This window comes from Nematostella vectensis, chromosome 1 (assembly GCF_932526225.1).
Source record: "Nematostella vectensis chromosome 1, jaNemVect1.1, whole genome shotgun sequence".
NCBI lineage: Eukaryota > Metazoa > Cnidaria > Anthozoa > Actiniaria > Edwardsiidae > Nematostella > Nematostella vectensis.
In genome coordinates this window covers 4,795,897-4,818,140 of record NC_064034.1, presented here as the reverse complement: position 1 = coordinate 4,818,140, position 22,244 = coordinate 4,795,897, and the positions used below count along the sequence as shown (strand labels likewise).

Here is a 22,244-nt window from a genome sequence, read left to right as displayed (position 1 = left end):
ATTCCACTGGGCCCCAGGCTCTAGCAAGCCTTGATTGCAAAGGCCTCTGGGATATGTAGTTGTCCGAAGATCACCTTTACGGCTGAAATGGGAAGCATTTCAACCGATTTCCCATCAAAACAGCCATCTACACCCATTCTTTGAAGGGTCTTCAGAACACTCACTATTCCGACATGAGTGGGGCATCGTTGGCGATAGAGATGATTCTCTGCTTCGTTTTGACTCTTTGTCTATTGCATTATTTTGGCAACTGGCGTAAACAGCATATCTTAGTCACTATCGCTGTCTTCGTGGCTTGGTATTTCTCTTTTGTTATTGTAGAAGTGCTTCCGCTAGACGTTTCCGATGTGAGTAACTTTAACTAAATACACTGTCATCAGCAAGCGCTTACATTGTAAATTTATATCAATGCGCATGTTATATATTAATGATAATCAAACACTTATGATTCTTACAGATGTTAATGACTAGATAATCTCAAAATTCGCTGTCTTCTTACCTGTGCGATTGATTGATTCATTCTTTTTATGTTTATAGACATTCTATAGGAAATGCTTACTTGAAAACAAGCCAATACAAAATACAACAAGACTTTTCCAGTTGGTAACATTAAGTAATTCAAGTACAACTTCGCCACCAAATGGAACTGGACACCCAACACCTGCATCAACAACACCAGGTCAGGATGTTCCTGTGTGCCTGCCGCCATGGAGTTACCTCCCAAAGCAAGCTCTACCTGATCTATGGAGAGTGGTTTATTGGTCGTCACAGATATTGTCTTGGTAAAGTATAAAGATTAATGATCTGAAGGTGGCAAAGTTTTTGAAGATTGACAAAATTTCGCAAAACTTGTTGAAGTTTCAGAATCAGTTATTTGTTTCACACAGTCTTGAAATCTTAGAGTCTTATAGACGGTCTTGCAATCTCAGATTTTTCTTTTGAATTTCCTGACAATAAATAGACCATGTCCTATTTTTAGATGCATATCTCAGTAAATTATTCTCAATCTTAGATTAAAAAGAGCAAAATCTTGAAGGTTATTCTTGGGAATGTCCTGCGTTGACCATTTGCCCCATATAAGGTTCTTATAACATATATCCTTATGGGAATTCACAGTTGCCATGGGAACATGTTCCTTGTACTATTGAAGTTGTGAAATTCTGCAATGTGAACTCAGTGGCTGTTGTCAAAATTTATTTTATTCCTATTTGTTCTTTTATATATTTACTCATGCTTATTGAGGTTCTGCTGTTCTCTCCATTTAGGTTGATTCTCCCAATAATGCAGTCATACTCATACGCTGGAGACTTCACTGTAAGGGGAAAAATTAAGACAGCTCTGTATGAGAATGCTTTGTGGTATGGCAGCTATGTCATCATTTTTGTGGTCCTCCTCATTTACGTTATTGTGCGCCCAGACCTAGAACTTAATGGGTAAGAGAAGTATCTATTATATAATCTGGATTTTGAGCTCTTGCCTTAGTGTTTTAAATTTCCTTGTTTCTTTTCTTATGTTAGTTCGCAGCTTGCAATTATTGGTATAACAGCCTCAAACACCTGGGGTCTACTATTATTGGTCTTACTTATGGGTTATGGCCTGGTTGAGATTCCTCGAAATGTCTGGAATGCAGCAAGTCTAGATTACCAGCTGGCCCATACATACTTCAAGGTGTCCAAACTGAGTGTAGAGCGAGAGGAGGCAGAGGAACAACTAGCAGATGTTCTCGAGGTGGGAGTGGTTGAAGGCATACTTAAATGATTATTTATGGTCAATAACTCGTTCTTGACAAGCTTTTTCTGCTTAGTCACTGTGACTTTGTTAAACAGGGCATGGTTTGCTTGAGCTGTTTTAATGATAATGCAGTTTCTTCATTTGGTCATGATAAGACAAAAAATTCCGCTATAACCTTTATACGTATATGTTTGATTGTATCAAGTAATCTATTGTATATTGAAAATTTTCTTAGTATTACAAGTAAATTTATCATTAGGAACGTACAAAAGCTTTTAAACTCCTATGAACTTTTATTCACAGGAAGTGCGACAAGCATCAGAAAATATCCGTTATAATGATCCTCTAAGGGAATGTATTGATACTATCATAAAGAAGGTATGACAACTTTCCTACAGCTTGTACATTTTCTCTATTTAGTAGCACATAAAAGTTCGGTCAACTTTTTTTCCTCCTATCACACATAGTGCCTGCCTTTTTTGAAGTATTTCTTACATCCATTTTAGTGTCCAGAGATGTCCGAGTCCATGTTTAGTAGAGGCACAGATGATTATGTAGACTACAATGACTACTTGAAAGAGACTGGGAACAAGATAAAAGAGCCATTCTCTGAGAAAAATTTGATAAAATTGCATCAACGTGTCATCGTCATTGTGCAAACAGCCAGACGTACACAGTGCCAGTACAATGGGCAGCTGGATAAAGCATTTGGTCTGGAAGACATTGTGCGCAATGCTGGAAATGTGGACAGGTGTTTATAGAAATAATGAAACATTTATGTGTAATGATGGTAAACGATTAAAAAAACGATAATAATAATTTTAATTGTGATGATAATAATAGCTATGATAATAATATTTTTATGTTAATCTTTTTATCTTATTTATATTCTATTCTAATTTATATTACTAAGTATCTAAAGTATGGGAGATATTTTGTTGGAGTAAACAATCTTTTCTATTATTGGAAATGCAGACAATCATGGCATTTTATGCTTGCTATATCCTCTTGTCATGCCAATTTTCTTATCATGTGCAGGTGTTTTAAGTCATCATTCAAGAAACCAACTGGTTGTTGCAAGAGTATAAGTCCAATTCTAGGTAAGTCTCTTTGCTTTAATCGCCACAATTACCCCACTTGTTCAACCCAAAATAAAACTTTAAAAGCTGTAGTAACAGTAAAACCCTATTAATAATAGTAAAATCCTATTAAACAGTAAACCCTATTAATAACAGTAAAACCCTATTAATAACAGTAAAACCCTATTAATAACAGTAAAACCCTATTAATGACAGTAAAACCCTATTAATAACAGTGAAACCCTATTAATAACAGTGAAACCCTATTAATAACAGTAAAACCCTATTAATAACAGTAAAACCCTATTAATAACAGTAAAACCCTATTAATAACAGTAAAACCCTATTAATAACAGTAAAACCCTATTAAAGACAGTAAAACCCTATTAAAGACAGTAAAACCTTATTAATGACAGTAAAACCCTATTAATAACAGTAAAACCCTATTAATAACAGTAAAACCCTATTGAATCAACCTCTTCTAAGGGATGAAAGACAGTTTGAGGTAGCCGTCAGAGGGTTTTAGTTACACAGTACCTAGGGAATCAAAATTTAGTTTGAGTTAGTTGAGGGCTCTAGTTATCCTTGTTAGAGTTATCTAGGTTTGACTTGTAGAAATTTAGCTTAGAGTAATAAAATATTTTGTAAAGAGAACTATTTTAAGGTGCAGTAGTTCACTGATAAGTTTTTGCTGTTTCTTTTACAGAATGGTACTGGAAGATCTGGCTTTGTCCAATATTTCTGCGCCTCTTGGCCGCAATCTTAGTTCTCCTTTCCTTAGCACTTGTTTGGTCAGAGGTGACCTTCTTCACAACAAAGCCTATCCTCTCCCTGTTTGCCATCTTGGTGAATGCTGCTGGGAAAAACTACTATTATTTCTATGTGGAGGTAAGCAAACTTGGTCTAGCATGGAATTTGAATAAATTGGATAATGATTACGTCATTTCACACCACTATTTCATTTTACACCACTAATCTTTAGTTTCTGTGCTTCTATTTGATTTTTCAGCTGATATGTTTCTTCGTCATTGCCTACATGTGTGTATGCTCCTACTACACAGTGTTTAAGATGCGACTGTTCAACTATTACTACTTTGCACCTAATCACCAGACTGACCCATACAGTCTACTCTTCAGTGGTCTGTGAGTGCTTTCTTTTATAGTCTATTACAAGCAAATAAAATGGCTCTAGTCTAGCACCCGTATTTAACACAGCATTTCAAAGTTAGGCCATATTGCTCAGTTTTGATCCTCTAGCCATTCTTGTAGACTGATGCCATTCTTATCTGTACCTATTTGTGTGAATAGGCTACTTTGCCGGCTGACGTATGCCCTGTCACTCAACTTTCTGGCAATGATTCACCTTGATGGTCACGTAACAGGCGCGGTTGAAAGGGTGGAGACATCATTTACAAAAGTAGGCCAATCTTCTGTACCAATAATCAAACTGCTTTTTTATTCAATACTTAAAATTTGTTGTGCTTTGTTATGATTAGTAGGTGTTACTGAAAAAAAAAACATTTCCTTCATCCAACAGTTCATGGGACACATGGATGTACTGTCATTCGTGTCCAAGGGGTTCAACTTATATTACCCAATGTGTGTGCTGCTTGTGTGTCTAGCCACATACTTCAGCCTTGGTACCCGCTGCCTGAACTTCCTTGGCTTCCAGACATTCATCATTGAAGATGACATGTCAATAGAATATGTGAATGAAGGAAAGGATCTCGTCAGACGAGGTATGGTGCCCATTACATCATGGACGAGAGAAACAAGGGGTGAGGGAGTATTCTCTGTACCCCCCAAAAAACTTTAGATACTGTTGTTTTCTTTTCTCCCTCAGCCAGTTTCGCCGTCCATGTACTGTACTTACATTCAATAAATTTCAGACCTAAAGTTATGAACCAATGTTACATTTTGTCTGTTATTACAACTGTGTTACACAACTCAGCCCATGCAACCTGTTTTTGTTTGTTTTTTTCAGAGAGAAGAAAGAGAGAAAATCTTACAGGGGATGGGAGAAAGGTAATATTTTAAAAGTACAATTTTAAGACAATGTATTTTATATGTGGGTACATAAACTAAAAAAACGAACCACAGCATACTGTGAACTTCTGTTTCGGTTTATTGTGAAGATTCAATAAGTACAGTAAGAAGATTGATCACTAGGATTATACAAAAAAACTGCGTATACATTTGCTTTTAGGAAACCTGGTCAGAACGAGCTGAAGCTGCCAAGAGTCGTCTCTCAGACAGAAGAAAAGACAGAAGCTCCTCCAGTCTTAGCCGGGACCATGCCACTTCGCAGACCAACCTGACTGGCAGTGACGTCAAAGTAGTGAAGTACTCACGATTTGATAATGAGGATGACAGAGTAGAACTCTTATCGGAAACTGACTACGATGCTGAAACAAGTAGATATAATCGTGCTGTAGGTGGTTTTGGGAGATCACCAACAACTAAACCGCCCAAAAATTTATTTGATGACATTTGAGCAAAATACACCAATATAATCTATGCCTTCCCCATATTAGAAATGATTGCATAAAGCAGTTTTCTTCTGGGCAAAGTAAGTAGAGGGAAGCTCCCTCTACTATGTTCTGGATGATAGGATTTCTCTAAGTCCAACTATTTATTATTGTTCTATACACTAACGTGCAAAAGTCTCACACAACTACCCAAAGTGTTTTTTTGTGAAGTGCATTGTAAAAATGGTGTTGATTTATTGCATAACTTAGGGAAAAGATAAAGGGAGATTTAAGGGATATTCTAGGAGGTTCTAATGTGATTGTTGCTTTGTGATACAAACTCATAGAAATTACTGTTGAATACAAATCATTTTGAAATGCAATAATTTTGAAGTTATATAAATAAGAGGTTTAGGGGATTTTTATGTAGGACATCTTTTGACTTGCTGGATCCTTGTTTTTCACTATACCCATCAGGAAACATACAAGAAAATTAACAAATAAACAGGAGATTTTGGGTTGAAAAAAAGTTCTGAAAAACAAATTTAATTCACTTAAATTCACTATCATGAGGCCTTATGTAGTACTTTTTTTATCTTATACAGTTTCAGGGCCATCGCTTAAAAAATTTTGCTTGGGCAGGTGCCATGTCCTTTGTGAAATTTTGCTAGTTCCAGCCCTGGGGCCAGCCGCCTAGATAAGCTAGTGGTATCCAAGTAGTGTAATTTGGTTTCATAAAGCCTGAATTAAAGTTATCTAGCAGATAACTTATCCAGGCTCTGTTCAACTGGCCCCTGATTTTGTAGTGACCCGAAAATGCTATTAGTTCCATGTTGTATTAGATGGTATACCTTTATTCTGTATGTAGTATTTGTAATATTTATATTACTATTGTTAAACAATGTGTAAATACAGAAAATAGCTTAAAGATTATTGGAAATACTGGCGGTAAGGCTTAATCATTGTTTCATCTAAGACTTTGTTGATGAATTAAAATAATGCTGTCTTGTTAGATTGTTACATATAAAAGATGATCTGGAAATGAAAAGTTCCTGTCTCTAAAGTCAAAGATTTATGAAGAAAGCTCCACCAACAACCTTACTCTCTTCCCCAACCAGTCACCCCTTCCCTTCCCACAAAGCATCGCCATAGAAGTGCAAAGGGCATTTCTATCAAATGTTTTTATTTTACTAGTCACAACCTTACGATGGATTTTGTATTTCAATAAAAAAAGAGAGGCAAAGAAGAAACTTGAATTGTTGTACAGATTGTGTAGACATTTTGTATGTTTGCTGGTGTTATGTTTCAAGATTATAAATTATTAATCACATAATCATCTAGCAAATTTGAAAAAAAATATGATTTTGTTTTAAATAAATGTTCAAAGTTATGATTTTTTTTAAAGTTTTCAAATCAATGACATGGGCTTTCTGTCTTTATCAAAGTACACAGGCATACATAAATGGAGCAGTAAGACAACCACTGGACAACTATCCTGCTGGTGTTGGTTGTTGTTGTGGTCTGCATGGCCATACATGAAGTACTGAATTGCTACCTTCATTATGCTCCCAACATTATTTAATGTCTTCGTATCATGCCCCCCCCCCCATAAAACAAATTTTACTATATCTATATCCTTGAGAAAGGGAAATGCATTAGCTAATGACATTCTTACAAGGTGCCTGCACTAGTCAGATGCTATGCAGGCTAAAGAACGAAGGGAATCTTGATCGTGAATACAGGGCCTCACTATTTTCTTAATATTTTTGTATTGTGCCCCCTATCTTAAGTGCTACAACTCTGGAATACCAGACAAAGTTTTGAAAGTACAGTCACCATGCTATTTCAGGGCTGTGAGTGTGGGTGGGGGGGGAGGTAATTATCAAATCTATACAACTTTATAGGTTAATGTTTCTTATTCCTTAAAAATTACCTAATAAAATTTGAGGATCTTCTAAAACTGCAATCAATATAACATATGTACAATTTAACGTATATGTACAAATATTCAGACCAATAATCAGGTCTCTATTAAAATCTAATTAAGAGCTGTGACCCTCCACAGTTTCTAGTCTTGCCTAATAACATTTTAAATCCAGTTTCCCTCAACTCTTGTCCATGCTTGGGTTTGGTTATACTGTAAGATCTTCTGTTTGGAGGACAAACTAAAAACCTATGCACAGTAATCAAATTAAACATCTCCTATGCTTCAAAGTAAAGCATATAATGAGTCTATGATCTTGATGTCTAAAAATCAGTAAAGAAAGACAACAAGTTTGGGTAAATGAAATACAAGCAATTGAATACAGCTGTCAATGCTGCTGCTTTTACTATCTTATTAATATTTATCCATTATGTTTTGCTATCATCTCTGGCATCGTATACCCCATATTGTTCCTCTGTATTTACTGTCGACAGGCCGTGCTATAGTGGAGAATAGACAGCTGTTGATAAAGGTGTCAGGAAGTTGCCTCTTTAATATTTCAACTCCATCTCCATTCAATAGGCCATAGACATCAAGCTTTGCTAAACTTTTCAACTCCACACAAAGACTGCAAAAAAATGAAAAAAAAAATTACTTATGTTGTATCCTCTCTCTCCCTACTCTGCTCAAAGTCACACAAGGACAGATACAGTACAGTGTTAGTGCAACAACAGGGACCATAACAACAGCTTATGAAAACAGTAGCTATCATAATTACCTGAATGCTTGAGGAGGGATGTTGTAACATCTGCTGAGAGCAAGGTGCTCTATTTTTGTTTCTTGGATAATTGCAAGAAGAGATCTTGCAGTAATCAGAATACAATCACTGAAATTGCATAAGACAATATAAAAATGTGTTATTGGTATGCAAATAATTTATGGTTATGTAGCTCAATCTTTTTATATTCCGTGCTAAGTATACTGTACCTTAAATCCAGGTGTGTCAGATGTATGCAGTTACTTATCAAATGAAGGACAGCTACAACAAGGAAACAGAAGTAAGCATACTGTATGAGAAGTCAATTATACATGAAAGGTAAAAAAAAAGTATGTTCTTTGACTCAGTTATATGATATCTATTTAAGGAGTCTCAGACATTCTTATATTCATGTTCTTGCCTGTTGCATAAAATATATATAAACAAGTGAAATGGCCGCCCTGAAATGTGCTGGTGTTTTTCTTAGAGGGTAGGGGCAGGACTATCTTGTCTACTTGATTACTATACTTTTGAGACACCTCTCTTACCCTCATCTGTCATTGTCTCTCTACTACCACTGAGATTCAACTGCCTTAATAATGGAAGGTTTTGGACCACCTGGTGGCAAACAATCAATAAACAATAAGAATACAAACATAAGTCTTTTGGACTTCAATAAAAATGTCAAACAATTACATAATGTACCTGAATTATAGATTCTTTGCTCAAATGTGTCCATGCAAGATTTAAGTGTGTTAGTCTGTGGAATGGAGACTACTGTCAGAGAAGCATTTATGTTTTTATAGCAAAGTATAGTACAGTATATAAATAGAGAAGGTAGGTGTACTAACCGCTTACATCCATTGACAAGTGCCTTAACACCTTGTAGGGTGATACCAGTGCACATGGCAAGATTTAACACCTCAAGGTCATGGCAGTCACCTATCGCTCTAAAAAAAACAACACCAGACATAAAAATACATCACCATTCCTGTGTTTTACAGCTTGTGACATACCTTAATATACTAAGAGATAAATTAGAGGAATCCAAGCTGAGACATCTTAGCCTTCTTGAATGCTGCATGAAAAAAGGGAATGAACAATGGAATAGAATGAACATACCATTTTAAATAAATGAATGAGTGAGTGAATAAATGAGGAAAGAACATTGCATGTACAGTACCAGTAAAAGAGTAAGTAAAGTGCTGTCTTCAAATGTACAGAGGGTGGCATCCAAGTATGTCAGCCTGAAGAGTGAGTTGCATGCTGCCTTTGATGGTGACAGAGGAGCCACTCCAGGTAATATTCCAAGATTTTCATCCAAGAGAGGGGAACATACCTGAAGAACGAAAAAGAATATCATGTTAATGATTATTGAGAAATCATTATGAAGTAAAATTAAAGTACAGTATTACCCTTGAGGATGCAATTCTCATGACTCTAGTCCCTCGCAGCAGGATTCTTCCTAGTAACCCATGCTGAAGTTTAGCTTTAGACATGTCAACAGTCAGCCAGAGGCTTTCATCATACCTATGGCAAAATCAATGACACACATATATACCATATTTCCTGTTCTGATACATACTGTAGCATCTGGTTATTAACTGTGTACCATATACTTACACTAAACTTAGCCAGTGCTTACACACTTGTGCACATGTTATCAAAGTGTCTCTGGGTAAAAGCTTGAAAATTCCTAATATGACTTCATCTGCTAGCTGTGCAAACAAATCTGTTGAGTAAGATCATGAAATTGTTTACTTTTTATAATGTCTGGCTACAGCATGATAGTATCATCAACATTATCAACCATGGTTGGACAACAAATAGCTATGAAGAGTTGAAATTCATCGTTTCAATAGAACATATTTTTCTGTAAGAGTATTAGCCATCTTAAAGAAGTACCTGGTCGCTCACTGGTACCCTGGTCTTGTCTAGGTTGGGTGTGTGAACAGTGGTTACATGCACGCTTCAAGTCTCTGCCCCTATTACAGTTTATGGTGGCACCATGACTGCATCTTTTAAAAGCTATCCTGCTACTCACACCTGTGCCCATAATCTGTGAAAAAAAAAACATAAACATGTGGGTTAATATGTAGGGATCCAACTTGTATGTGGTTATCAACTTAAATCAAAATTCAGTATAAAAACTGATAAGACTAATTATCAATCATAATACATGCTTAACAACAAAAAGTAATAATCATCATCAATAGTAAAACCAATGCAATGACCAATCAATATTCTTAATAGTGTAGCTGTGACCTTTAATTTATAATTATATTCTTACTGGTGTACTATAAATCAACACCAATCGATGCCGATCTTTGACTAGCTAATGATCAACACTTTAGATTATTCATTTTTGTTTTCATACAAATTTAGATTCTAATCAAGTGATTTGTTTAATTTTATACTTGTGGACATCTCTCAAAACATGTGGAAATGCGCGCCAAAAGGAAATCCTATACATATGGCGAAAAGCTCAGTATTTGATAAAATAAAGCCCTATTTGAGGATCCTGAGTCTTTAATACTGGTTATTTCAAAGAAGTGATGCGATCTGTCAGGAACGGCACTCACTTTGGTCTTATTTTTCAGCTGTAAAATGGACAGATCCTGACTAGAATCTCGCGCATCTTCCTCTGGCCATCTCAGTTCGTCCACATCTAATTCACGGAACACTTCGTCTGTTGCGGGGTCATCCATACTCCATGTTATTCTAGTGCTATTTGTGGATGTGTTGTTGGGCTGGATTTTATTCTTGGAGTCGTTTATGGCGCTTCTTGTACGATGATAGCGATCCCCGGTTCGATCCCTTCCCTTGGTGGCCATGTTTAGATGTTCTTTTCCAGATAAACTTGGCGCCTTGAGATCAACCAATCAAAACATCGGATGCGGAAGCGAGGCCTGTTTACGATGTTTTTCTGCAGCCCAGGTACCCCAAAATCTGTTTTTTTTTTATCCTCTTTATTCAGCTTTTTTCGTAAGCTCGTTTTCGTTTTTATAAGCTGAAATGTTATCTACATTTCTTCTTACTTCTTGCAATCACTCTCTTCTACGTTTATATTAGTTGAACTTTGTATTGCTCGCTCTAGTTTTTCCAATGCATGGGCTTCCTGTGGCTCATATACTCCCTTACAGACACCGTATCTCTTTGTGGAGGATCACGGGTATGTTGCCTTTGAGGCCTCTTTATTGCTTCCAATTATAATGTTGAATAGATGTTGTAAAACCATGCTTCACCATCTCCTCCGCAGTCGTCTCGAGTGATTTCGCCACAGGAACCCCAATTCACAAAAATACTGAAGAGGTAAAAACAAAACACCCCCCCTTTAGCAGCCAAAAACACAGTAAATGTATGAGACATTAACTCATACAGGAGAAAATGCCTTGAAAGTCTCTTTTGGGCCCCCTCCTGTTAAAAATCCTGGCTACCTGTTCCTTACCCGTCACCCGTTCCTTAATTATACCCTGCATAAATATAACTCTTAATATAAATAAATCTAATATAATCGTATATAGCTCTTTATGCACGCAGGCAGTTTGCCAGTTTGCATATTTAAAAGTCGGCGTCTCCTCCAAACAAGTCTAATATCCTATTTCATCTTTGTTTTTCCATTATATATTAAGTAACTTTGTTTTTAAACTATCCCTGCGGCAATATTAGATTAGATTATCATACTTTTCCAGTCAATCGACCACCTTTACATTTTACTTCCTTTAACAATCCCGAAGGCAATACGATAAATTTACCCCTTTCCCAGCTAATGTTACAGTATGGAAGACAAAAAAGGCAGAAGACCACGAAGGTGGAAAGGGTAGATAAAATGAGGATAATACAGCAGCCTTTATTTATTTTTCGTAAATCCTTCATTGAGCTAAAATACTTCCATTAGCCAGTATTTATTATAACAAACACAAAAGGCTAAGAATAAATACCTAAAGACGCACTTCAAAGAAACGTTACAACTTTTCGTTAGTGGAACTCATAACAGAGAGCAAAAAATTTTATCATTTTTTCTTGTGTATAAATTGTTCATTCCTATTTGCTGTCGTTAAAAGCTCTTCAGTTAATGGAAATATTCTTTAATAATTTACATGTTGGCTTCTTTGAGTGGTTATCGCAGATGAATCAATTGGAGTCACACGTCCAGTAATTAGTTGAACCATGAACCACTCAAAAACACCACACACCTGAAATGGAATTATTCAAATTATGTACATCGTGGTTTCATTCTTAATAGGTAGTTTCCTATTTGGCATTCAGATAGAAACAAGAATCATCTCAGCTTCATATTATCATAGCTACATAAATATTTTTTCGAAACAAAATTTGAAAAGAAAACTAATTATCTAACATAACATGATCCATTGGGTCTAAGCGGTCTCTATCAAAAAGATAAAAATTAAAGTAATTACATCACAAATCTTGTATTGTTGGGAAGTCCAATTCTTTTAACAAGTTGCATCTGGTTATAGTGGAAGAAATTACAAAACTGTGACTAAAGGTGTCGTTGAGCTCGCTATACTGAACGCACCAATATAATATCTCTGGCAATTTCTTTTTTTGCTGGACAATAAAAAAAGACTTTGTCTTCCGCAAACGAATATCAAGTCGATCTTTTTATTTTATTTTCTTTGACAAATTTAAACGTCCAAAACTACAACCTCTAAGCACCAGAAGATCTGGCTTATGACAAGGTTGTTGAGAACAGCAATTAAAATGATACTTCTAATGTGACAAAGCAGAGGTTTGCTTCCGTCGCAATTCAATATGAAAATGCCTATATTTTGTTTATTGTCAGGTTCTTTTATTACAACGATTGTATGTGCCGTAATAATGTTTCGGGAGACTCATTATGTCTTGTGGTGTTTTTATCCGTTTAGAGATTTTATATACTCCAAATCTCACGATTTAAGCTCACCAGTAAAGTAAAGTAAAGTAGATTCTACGCTTTCATGTTACTGTGAGGAAATTATAAAGACATTTCTTGTTCTACTAGTTATTCAAAAAACAATCAAAAGAAACAAACATCAATTTGCAAGAGTGCAAAAGTGTTTGATAAATCAAAATTTCCAATCCGCTAAATGCAAGATAAGGAATCGTTAATGTCTTTCTCTACAAGGAACTAAAGATGTCATATTGTATGAGCAAAATATGAAGAGCCATCACAATGCTGATATCGTGGAGTCGCGGGGCCTTTGCATGAGCCTACAACAGGATGAAAGGATCCGGATAAAGAGAGAGAGGGGGTACAAGGGCATACAACGAGCTCCCCTTCCCACCCAGCAGTGGTTAGGCATTTTAGAACATAAATAATTGCCCGTTTCACCGATCGGGACGATTTTTTACCCCAAGCATCCGCTCCAGCGCACAAAAACGGGCTGCGGCGAGATATTTTGCGGAACAGATCCGTTTTGTGCCCTTGAGGGTAGTTTGTCTCAAGAATTTTATATCAAATCTCGCACAAGTTCCAACGAAAAGCAAATACGACCTAAGCAACCTCGTTTTCTGCATCAAATAAAATCTGGTTAATTACTAAAGAAGAAGAATGCTCTCATACCGGAAAAGATTGTATTTCTGAAGAGATAGTGTCATCCGACTATGATAGCCGAATCGGGTTGAGTGCTCACCTGTTTGCCTTTAATGAATGCTAACTGAGGCAGTTTGAGTTTTTACGGAGTTGCAAGTTGGATTAACCAATGAGACAACGTGACAAGACGCACACAAATAATAACATCTGGCCTCAAAAGCTGAATTCATAAACCCTTGTCTACTCGTCAAAGATATACAAATCATCTCGTGTGACGGTAGATACGCCATCGACTACCATGCCCTTTTTAATGCACGGCCGAGGATTTCCTGGCGCCTAACCGGATAAAAAATGTTTTGCCAGAAGAAGCGAATAGAAATCATGCCTCAAGTAGTGGATACAACGCAAAAGAGAATCACGCTAAATGTTGGTGGTCAAAAGCATGAGACATACTTGAGTACCATAAGAAATTATCCGGATACAAGGCTTTACTGGGTGGTCGAAAACGTGACGAAGGCAATAGACTACCACTCGGAAAAAATCGAGCTCTTTTTCGACAGGCACCCGAAGATATTTGACCAAGTTTTGAACTACTACCGGACGGGAAAACTCCACTGTCCAAATGATGTATGCGGACCGTTATTCGAAGAGGAGTTGGCTTACTGGGGAATTGATGAGAAAGAAATGGAACCATGTTGTTGGACCACTTACACGCAGCACCGCGAAGCTGAACACAACCTGAAGAGCTTTAATGTTACGGACTTTAGCACCGACATTGATAGCGACCGACAAGAAGAAACAGAAACTACGAGCAAAGCCAAGGGACTGCATCCCTTTTGGGTAAAGTATCAACCAAGAATATGGGCTATTTTAGAAGAACCGAGATCTTCGCGAACAGCCAAGGTAAAAACAAACCTCTTTTATCTATGTCCATTCACATGCCCGCTTATTAAATCTCAGATGCAAACTCCTTAGGGAGCCGAAATTTCCCCATTCGCTTCTCGTGTGACCGATACGATCACGTTTATTCATTAGAAACTCATAGTTTATAATTAGGAACGAGGAAATATTTTCCCTAAAACTGGGTAACCTTGGAGTTTAAAAATAATTAGTTAATGTAAAGGCTGTCGAAATGACACGAAGCGCTGTATTGAGCGTTTTATGCTCCCCAGGGAGTGGATATCCGAATCGATGGGATAAAACAGTAGCTTTGAGGTTCAAGTTGGCTCACAATCTTTTTAAATCTTTATCGAAAATTTAACCTGATGTTGTCTCACGATATATCAAAGACAAATCTAGCGCCCGCGCTTTGCAAGTATTCTAAATATTATTGTCGAACGCTAAAAGTAATATCAAATGGCGCGCGCCTGTTTTATCATCCGAATGATAATTCACTAAACCCTTTTTCTAGCTTCACTATAAAATTTGCTGCAAACACCACTCTGTCAACAAATACTGCCAATATGTACACAAAGTATGTATATTTTTTAAACGAAAGTACAAATAGATTCCTACAGTTTCCCGCGAAAGTTTTCGGTGTATACTGCTATCATTGGCGACGCTACTCCAAAGGTAAATAGCAAGTGTATGTTTAGGCAATTGAAAGCTGTACGATTGCGGAAATAACCTTAAATTTGTACTGTGAATGGCTCTGCCTTACACGAATACATAACATTTCGCGTGCTTTTGTCAGTGATTGTAATACCGGGAGGATTTGCGTCGAAAACCGCGTTTAACATATGACTATCGTATTGTTCGGGAAAACAAAACAAAAAGAGAAAAAGTCGTGTTTTGTTGAGATAACCTGACTTGGCGCGAATATCCATGGGGTACGGAAATTCCATTTTCTTGTATCTTAAGTGAGATCAATGCGTATTTTGCAAGTGTTCTTAGTTCCGTAAATTGTTACCAAAAAGTGTTTTAAAAATCCAAGCAGAAATTACACATTTAAGAGCTGAATAAAAAGGGGGGTTTTGATTGATGCGAAATGAATACGCCACTTAGCATGTAAATGTGAGCTATATCTGCACTTAGGAAGCTGTTTTAGTGATCTTAGTAGGAGTTGCATAAGAGCTCCCCATTAAAAGATAGCCACAAACCTCCTTAAGTAGAAACTACCACTCAGCCATTATTTACCCCTGTCTATGCCTGAAGCAAGGATAGCCTAGCGCGAAAGGCCACGAAATCGTTGTTATAAGGCAATTTGTTCCGTCTAGCAATAACTATAAGCTATACTTTATCTATATCCTTAATGACATACGGGGGATAGATGGCGTCGGCCAAATATACCAGTATATGGACTGATAAAAAAAACATAAGCATACTACGAGAGCTATCCAAGCAATAAACGCCCCAAATTCACTGACAATAATAATATTTTCTGGCAAGCGGTCCTGGCCATATGGGTGGGTCTAAAAAATACGAGTCGGTTTGTTAAATATCTGAGGCTGTTTTATTATTCATTGGAATCTTAATTATTTTGAGGCCATCTGCGCACTTCAAGCCGTTCTAGGCAAAACCATCAAACTCCTTACAATCATTCATATTCATTGTTACTTTAAAAGCGATTGTTTAGCCGAAGAATCCGATTTCCACGCTGTTTCTTGTAATGTTACTGGTAATTTATTATGTGTCTCTAGTAGAACAGGTTGTTTGTCCCTGTAGTCTCCGTTATAATACCATATACATTATAATACCATATACATTCAACTAGAATCTATTCAGCGCGAAACGTCAGATTCTACAGATATTACGCATGGATTGGGCAGTTTCAATCGATATATTTTGCGGCAATTTAGATTTCAAAAGGAAAATGGCCGCTAGGTTAAATTTGCCGTTTAAAGATTTAAGTTGAGAGAAAATGAATCATTGATTTTCGTTAAATCTACAGTGCTTCAGGGCCTTGGTCAAGCTGTTTATGGAAACACGCAAACATGCAAAACGGGTCAGCATTTGTTTTGACGAAGAGGTTTTTGAAAGAAGAGACATTAGACAGTTTAGGAGAACACGTTGAGTTTTTGTTATCTCCCTCGTTCCATCTTAAGCACAAAAAAGAGCATCATTCATTAACAGACAAAATTATTTTACTTCTTTAAAGATATTTTCGTGGCATTCTAGGCTGTCAATTATTACGTTAAATTTAATGAGATATAAGTAAGCCCTTCGAGGTGCCTTTAAGATTAAAAAGCTGAGAATAAAGAATGCTTTCATCATCTAATCCACTCGAAGGAATTTACTCAATGTTTTCTTTTTCGCGCACAATAAGGTGTTGCGTTGCACTGGGCTCCAAAGGCTGAGGGTCAGCGTTGAGTCATGGCCGCCTCCTTTTTCTTTTCTCTCCCCAGCTCTCGCTCGTCTAAATGCAAATGGCAACGCCTGGGAACAGGTTTCTAGCCCCGGTTCGAAATACTCTTCAATGCTCACAAGATAAAAGCAACAAGTCGAGGCTCTCTTCCAATTCTTACACATTTACTATAATTGTAGAAGAGAACCTTTAAGGTATTGTCTGCAGGCATGTTTGTAGGCCTCCCCCCACCCCCCCCCCCCCCCACCCCCAAACTTGGGTGGGAGCGAGCGACGCCTGCTTAAAAACGCATGCGAGGGCAGGGAGACTAGTCAAACTTGACCTGGGCTGTACTCTTTTTTATACGAACGTCTAATTTTCAGTTGAGGCTGGGCCGTTCTTATTTTTGGAACATTTAACGGCTGAATAAATTTTAGTTTATATAAGAATATAGTACTCAATGAATTATTAGGAAGATAATTGCACTAATGATCAACTGATCAATTGCAATGATAAGATTGTGACTATGAACACAATTTGATTCTGTATGTTCTTAAAATTTTGTGAAATCTCAGGCTGGACGTTCTTATAAAAAGGTTCTTATTAGAGTGTATTATGAACGGAGCATCATGAATTATATGAATATGAATAATATATCACTTGAACTACTCTCGGCAAATACTCAATATATTGAGACCCGTGAAGTGCAAACAACAAATTTGGATCTGCTCCAAACAGAAAACTATCACAACAAGTCGAACACGCGACCACTGACTGGATATTGATTAATGAAATTATATTTTTGCAGGGGCGGTGGAAGGGGAGGGGCAGGAGAGGGAGGGAGGGGAGGGGTAGGCGGGGACAGCGCCCCCCACTTTTCTGAGCGGATTTTTCTTTATATCTGAACGTTTTTTTCAAGCTAACGGGTTTCAAGGGGTTCATATGCAACCGACAACAAATTTGTTGAACAGTTAAAAATCCCGTGCCTAAAAACCTAGGTTATCCCCCGCTTCTTATAAATAGCGCAACACCCACCCTGAAACCACCAACCACCCCTATTCCTGAAACATTTACACACCCCTTTCGCCCCCCCCCCCCCCCCCCCCCCATCCCACACACACACACACTTATGGGACCACACCGCCGCCCTGTCATGTAAACACGATATTCATTTATGACTACAGCTCTAGTCTGTAACTTTTATTTTAAAAATAATTTGTTGGATTGCCATAAAAAAATGAAAAATAAAAATAATACGTCCTAACAGCCTGTTGTATATACTCGCTTTAACAAGGCCTACAAAAGTGGGTGAACCTGCCTTGGTACTTAGATAATATGAACTTTGCAGAAAGCACACTTTTAACCTTTTATACGGTTTGCTCTAAAGGACTCTCTGCTGATTACCTTTGAATCGATTTGAAGGTTTTAAGGTTTCAACAGTACACTTTATTTCATAAGCATGTCCGCAGCAGCTACTGATATTCACATCAAGAGATCATAATAAGATTATGTCTTCTTGTACACACTTAGAATCTAGACACTACTAGAAAATTCATCATCAATAAAGTGAGCGAAAAAAAATCGTTTTTCATTTAAGGTAGAATCATAAAATGGATCCGTGATGAACCATTCTTGAACTTTATAGCTTAATCCTTTCCTATTGATTTTGATGCGTTTTGAGGGGTAAAGTTTTCCTGCGCGTTCGGGAAACCTGTGTTTTCATTGCCATTGAATTCCTCAAAATTCCCACTCTGTTTAAGCCAATCAGAGGATTTGAATTAAACGATAATCGGCGTTGTGTGAAGAGCAACAGACAGGTGAATCCGTTTATTGCTGGGTTTGACATTTCAAAGTGTCATATTATGGTGGGATTAGAAGGTGCGTACCCGGGATTTGCTGAGGGGGAGGGGGGTGCGCTGTTATAGGTATCATATATTAAAAAAGCATAGTGTTTGAAGATTCCAGAAATGACCAACTTTTTGGCTGCCAATCGGGGGGTGAGGGGGTGCGCCCTCCCCCCAATGTGTACGCGACAGGTTAGATAGTCTTTTATTACTATAACGCCCCCAGACGTTCGTAAAATATAGGCACCACTCCAAAACGTCAGCTGGTCAGAAATGCAAACTAAACATTACCAGACCCGGATACTCATGGATTCATCAAAGGCATAGACGACCTTCAAAAGGGCATCTATGAAATATAATAGAATTGACTCCATTGTCAAAATATCAACCTTGATTTCTGACCAATTTGTAAACAAATTCTTAAACTCAGAAACATTTCTTACCAAAAAAGACACAAAATTTCCCACTACAAATAAAGACAAGCAAACACAGATCAAATCACAAATAGATACTTTCATTTTGCTACGTCAGGTCCCATTTTACGTCATCAGTCACAATAACCAATGCTAAAACCTCCATTAGAGGCGAGTCGCCATCTTTAGGCTATATTGCATGCCTGCACTGCATCATGGGAGTCTTGGAAACACCTTCACAGAGAGGCGGGCAAACTCCTTCCCCATAATCTTAACAGTATTTTTATAAGTTTCTTTGCCCCAAAGCCAAACAAAACATTTCCAGGTCCAAGGAACCCAGAATAAGCCGGAAAACAATTTTTGAATAAGGTTGGGTAGCAAAGATGGCCCACATTGGAGAGTATGAGGCCATTGACTAGATAATTCCTTTCTCACTGAGTGAAACCCAAACAAGGAATTTTCCCATTGAATCAACCTCAGCGTGCAAACATCCATAAGCACAGCATTAATTATGCTCAAATAGACTTCATGATGTCGAAAGGCACTATCCAGATGTAAAAAGCTGTAATTTTTGCGTAACCCGCAGTGGCCGGCTTGCATGCTAATGAAGCTATTAGAAAGGCGTGACAGACTGTTCTTTTATATAATACATACTCTGGTTGTTTTCAGGCGTTCTGGATCTTATCCGTCCTACTGATTGTGCTCTCTGTAGCTACTGCGTGCGCCATCACTCTGCCACAGTTCGCGACAGAGGGTGGAAGTGTGAGCAGCGAGTCGTCCGCGTACGTCGCCTTCACAGTCATCGAGTACATCTGCGGGGTATGGTTCACTATAGAACTCGGGCTACGCCTTTTGTTCTGTCCAAACAAACGGACATTTTTCAAGAGTTACTCGTTCTGGGTTGACGTGCTATCCGTCATACCTTTCTATGTTCGTCTGATATTCCCGCACGAGCACGACCTTGCGGACGCTCTTCAGGTCATCCGTCTGCTCAGGTTGTTCAGGTTTTTTCGACTTCTGTACGGGCTCCAGGTGATAATGCATACTTTGAAGGCAAGCTCGTATGAGTTGTTCCTGCTCCTGTTGATTCTACTCATTCCCGTGGTTTTGTTCTCATCAATTATTTATTACGTGGAGAAAAACATTGATGGGAAGACCACAAAGTTTCGCTCCATCCCAGAGTCGTTTTGGTGGTCACTCATTACCATGACAACAGTGGGTTACGGCGACATGACGCCTCGAACGTGGGAAGGGAAGATCATCGGCGGAGCATGCGCAATATTCGGGGTACTCATGGTGGCTTTGCCTATATCTGTCATCGGTAGCAATTTTAGTCTTTACTACGCGCACGCGCAGGCGAGACTTAAGCTTCCAAAGAAGAAAACAAAGATTCATTTCGATACCTTGGCGACCGCTATGCCTAGGCAGGGTCTGCATCGCAGGCGCGCCGTGCGGCGGAGAAGTCCTGGGAGCTCGAGTGCGTGTGATCAGGATGGACTCAGCTTGCGCAGTAGAAACAACAGCACAACAAGGCAAAATAATTTGGATGTGCGGAGCTGGAGTATGTCTAGTAATAAATCTGTCCCGGAGAAAGAGATGACTGAGATAAGACCACCCTCTGCTAAAGCAGCGGCAATCAGGCGCGCTGAGCGGAGAGTCAGCCGTAACGAGCGCTCGCCGCCTAAACTTGGAGATCTTATTGAACATGAAAATGAAGATGCATTTTCTCCTTCGCCTAACAGTAGCCTTTTACAGCCGCGACTTAGTCTTAGCGTGCCGAGACCCAACTGGGATAATAGATATGAAAATCAGTCTATGTGGCTAGCCCCTGATGATCGCACCTTACGATCGCGCTCACACAGTATGCCATCTAATGCGCAAAGACCGCCGCTACTAAACGCGCCACGGAACTCCTACTCGCCCAGCGCTGCGAGCACATGCGTAAGATGCTCTCTACCTGTCGATGACGGCGATACGAGCATTACATCCGGCATGTCCAATGAAACGTGTCAGTGCCAGAACAAACAAGGTCGCCATAGCAACCGCGGCTCGGCAACGTTCACTGTACTCGTCCCTAGTACAGAGGGAATAAACTACGACAGTATGATACAAATTAGTACGGAGAATATCCCCACGTTTACTAAAGAAATGCCATGCCTGGGGACGTCTCCCGTGCAGTTAGAGTTCTACTCCGAGAGACCTTTCGGTATTCAGAGCGAGTACAAGGATTCGTATGTAGACTCATTCCACCAAGAGTGCCCTTTAGTGAGCAGTGACGAAAGCGAGGCAGAGGTGGAGTATTTCAAGGAGAGGCAAAATAGTAAACAATCGGACAGCTCTGTGCCGCTAATACCCTATGATAATAATAACAGCAAGGGGACACAAGATAAGAGAGAGTTCGAAACTACCTTATGACAATTGTAGGTAAAGACAATGAGCGACTGAGTCTACAAAAATACCTTAGATACAAAAGCAAGCGCGGGGTGCACGGGGCGCGTACACATGAAGTGTGGTGCGCCCATTCCAACAAGTGACAACAAGTGACAGACGAGGCGATGAGCTACATAGGAAATATGGAAGCATAGGAAACAATAAGGCGAGAAGAGAATAGAACAAGAGGTTTGGTCTTTCCTTGGCTCTTGCTTGTTACTTCTTATTCCACCTAAAGGTGTGAGGATATAAATTTTGGATACGAAGAAAGTGAAATAATTTATGGAGTTCATTCATTGGGACGCTCTACTGTAGGAAAGTATGGAGATAATAAAAGTTGACATACCATACTTATCTCAAAATAAGCTCAATTAAAGAATAGCTAAGAAATGTTGAGAAATGTGAAGTTGCTTTTATTATCTATTGGTTTTAGTGAAAGGCACGTGTTTTATTTAAAAAGGTCAAGTCAATTAGTAAATATATCCATAAAGATGTGTTTTCATTAAAAAGGCGCTCAATTCTCCACTATATACCTAAAGTTTTCTATTGAAACCAAATATCCAAAGTTGTATATAAAATTTGTATAGACCACGATTCAACGTTGTTGTCTGCTGGTGACTTTTTCGCGCTCTTTTTACAATAAAACACTCCCACGTGATGGTATTTCGTCAACTTCTGCATAGAAAAACCTGACTTTCCTTATATAAAAAGACCATTTTCAAAAACAAAAAAATGGCGATAATAACAGCCTTTTCTTTTTGCACTGCCGGTTCACATCG

General features: G+C 38.3%; 3 protein-coding genes across 3 annotated transcripts; 2 read left to right on the top strand and 1 right to left on the bottom strand.

Annotated features, from left to right (window-relative positions):
- The first annotated feature begins 38 nt into the window (after positions 1-38).
- Positions 39-6,290, top strand: LOC5517207 (G-protein coupled receptor-associated protein LMBRD2). The gene is made up of 13 exons (XM_032387176.2): positions 39-347; positions 538-782; positions 1,266-1,433; positions 1,518-1,728; positions 2,035-2,109; positions 2,238-2,482; positions 2,770-2,831; positions 3,517-3,698; positions 3,820-3,953; positions 4,119-4,227; positions 4,348-4,549; positions 4,795-4,835; positions 5,017-6,290. The coding sequence occupies exons 1-13, from the start codon at positions 174-176 to the stop codon at positions 5,302-5,304; spliced, it is 2,136 nt and encodes a 711-aa protein (XP_032243067.2). The 5' UTR covers positions 39-173; the 3' UTR covers positions 5,305-6,290.
- An 889-nt stretch (positions 6,291-7,179) lies between these two features.
- On the bottom strand, positions 7,180-11,340 carry LOC5517154 (S-phase kinase-associated protein 2). Its single transcript, XM_001637128.3, has 12 exons — positions 10,542-11,340; positions 9,865-10,018; positions 9,583-9,691; positions 9,375-9,489; positions 9,143-9,298; positions 8,976-9,037; positions 8,811-8,909; positions 8,665-8,719; positions 8,508-8,577; positions 8,190-8,241; positions 7,981-8,088; positions 7,180-7,830 (listed from the first exon to the last, which is right to left on the bottom strand). Exons 1-12 carry the CDS (start codon positions 10,791-10,793, stop codon positions 7,644-7,646), a joined length of 1,419 nt encoding a protein of 472 aa, XP_001637178.3. The 5' UTR covers positions 10,794-11,340; the 3' UTR covers positions 7,180-7,643.
- A 1,654-nt stretch (positions 11,341-12,994) lies between these two features.
- On the top strand, positions 12,995-22,126 carry LOC5517153 (potassium voltage-gated channel protein Shaw). The gene is made up of 2 exons (XM_032387174.2): positions 12,995-14,398; positions 19,705-22,126. Exons 1-2 carry the CDS (start codon positions 13,847-13,849, stop codon positions 21,448-21,450), a joined length of 2,298 nt encoding a protein of 765 aa, XP_032243065.2. The 5' UTR covers positions 12,995-13,846; the 3' UTR covers positions 21,451-22,126.
- Positions 22,127-22,244: the final 118 nt, after the last annotated feature.

What these genes read in the sequence shown, in the direction of transcription:
- LOC5517207 (XM_032387176.2), top strand. Translation starts at nt 174, where the DNA reads ATGAGTGGGGCATCGTTGGCGATAGAGATGATTCTCTGCTTCGTTTTG. An exon ending in TCGTCACAGATATTGTCTTG is followed by an intron (nt 783 to 1,265) that starts GTAAAGTATAAA and finishes CTCTCCATTTAG; the next exon opens with GTTGATTCTCCCAATAATGC. An exon ending in AGTCTACTCTTCAGTGGTCT is followed by an intron (nt 3,954 to 4,118) that starts GTGAGTGCTTTC and finishes TTGTGTGAATAG; the next exon opens with GCTACTTTGCCGGCTGACGT.
- LOC5517154 (XM_001637128.3), bottom strand. Translation starts at nt 10,793, where the DNA reads ATGGCCACCAAGGGAAGGGATCGAACCGGGGATCGCTATCATCGTACA. An exon ending in TTATCTCTTAGTATATTAAG is followed by an intron (nt 8,910 to 8,975) that starts GTATGTCACAAG and finishes TGTTTTTTTTAG; the next exon opens with AGCGATAGGTGACTGCCATG. An exon ending in CTGACACACCTGGATTTAAG is followed by an intron (nt 8,089 to 8,189) that starts GTACAGTATACT and finishes ATGCAATTTCAG; the next exon opens with TGATTGTATTCTGATTACTG.
- LOC5517153 (XM_032387174.2), top strand. Translation starts at nt 13,847, where the DNA reads ATGTTTTGCCAGAAGAAGCGAATAGAAATCATGCCTCAAGTAGTGGAT. An exon ending in GATCTTCGCGAACAGCCAAG is followed by an intron (nt 14,399 to 19,704) that starts GTAAAAACAAAC and finishes GGTTGTTTTCAG; the next exon opens with GCGTTCTGGATCTTATCCGT.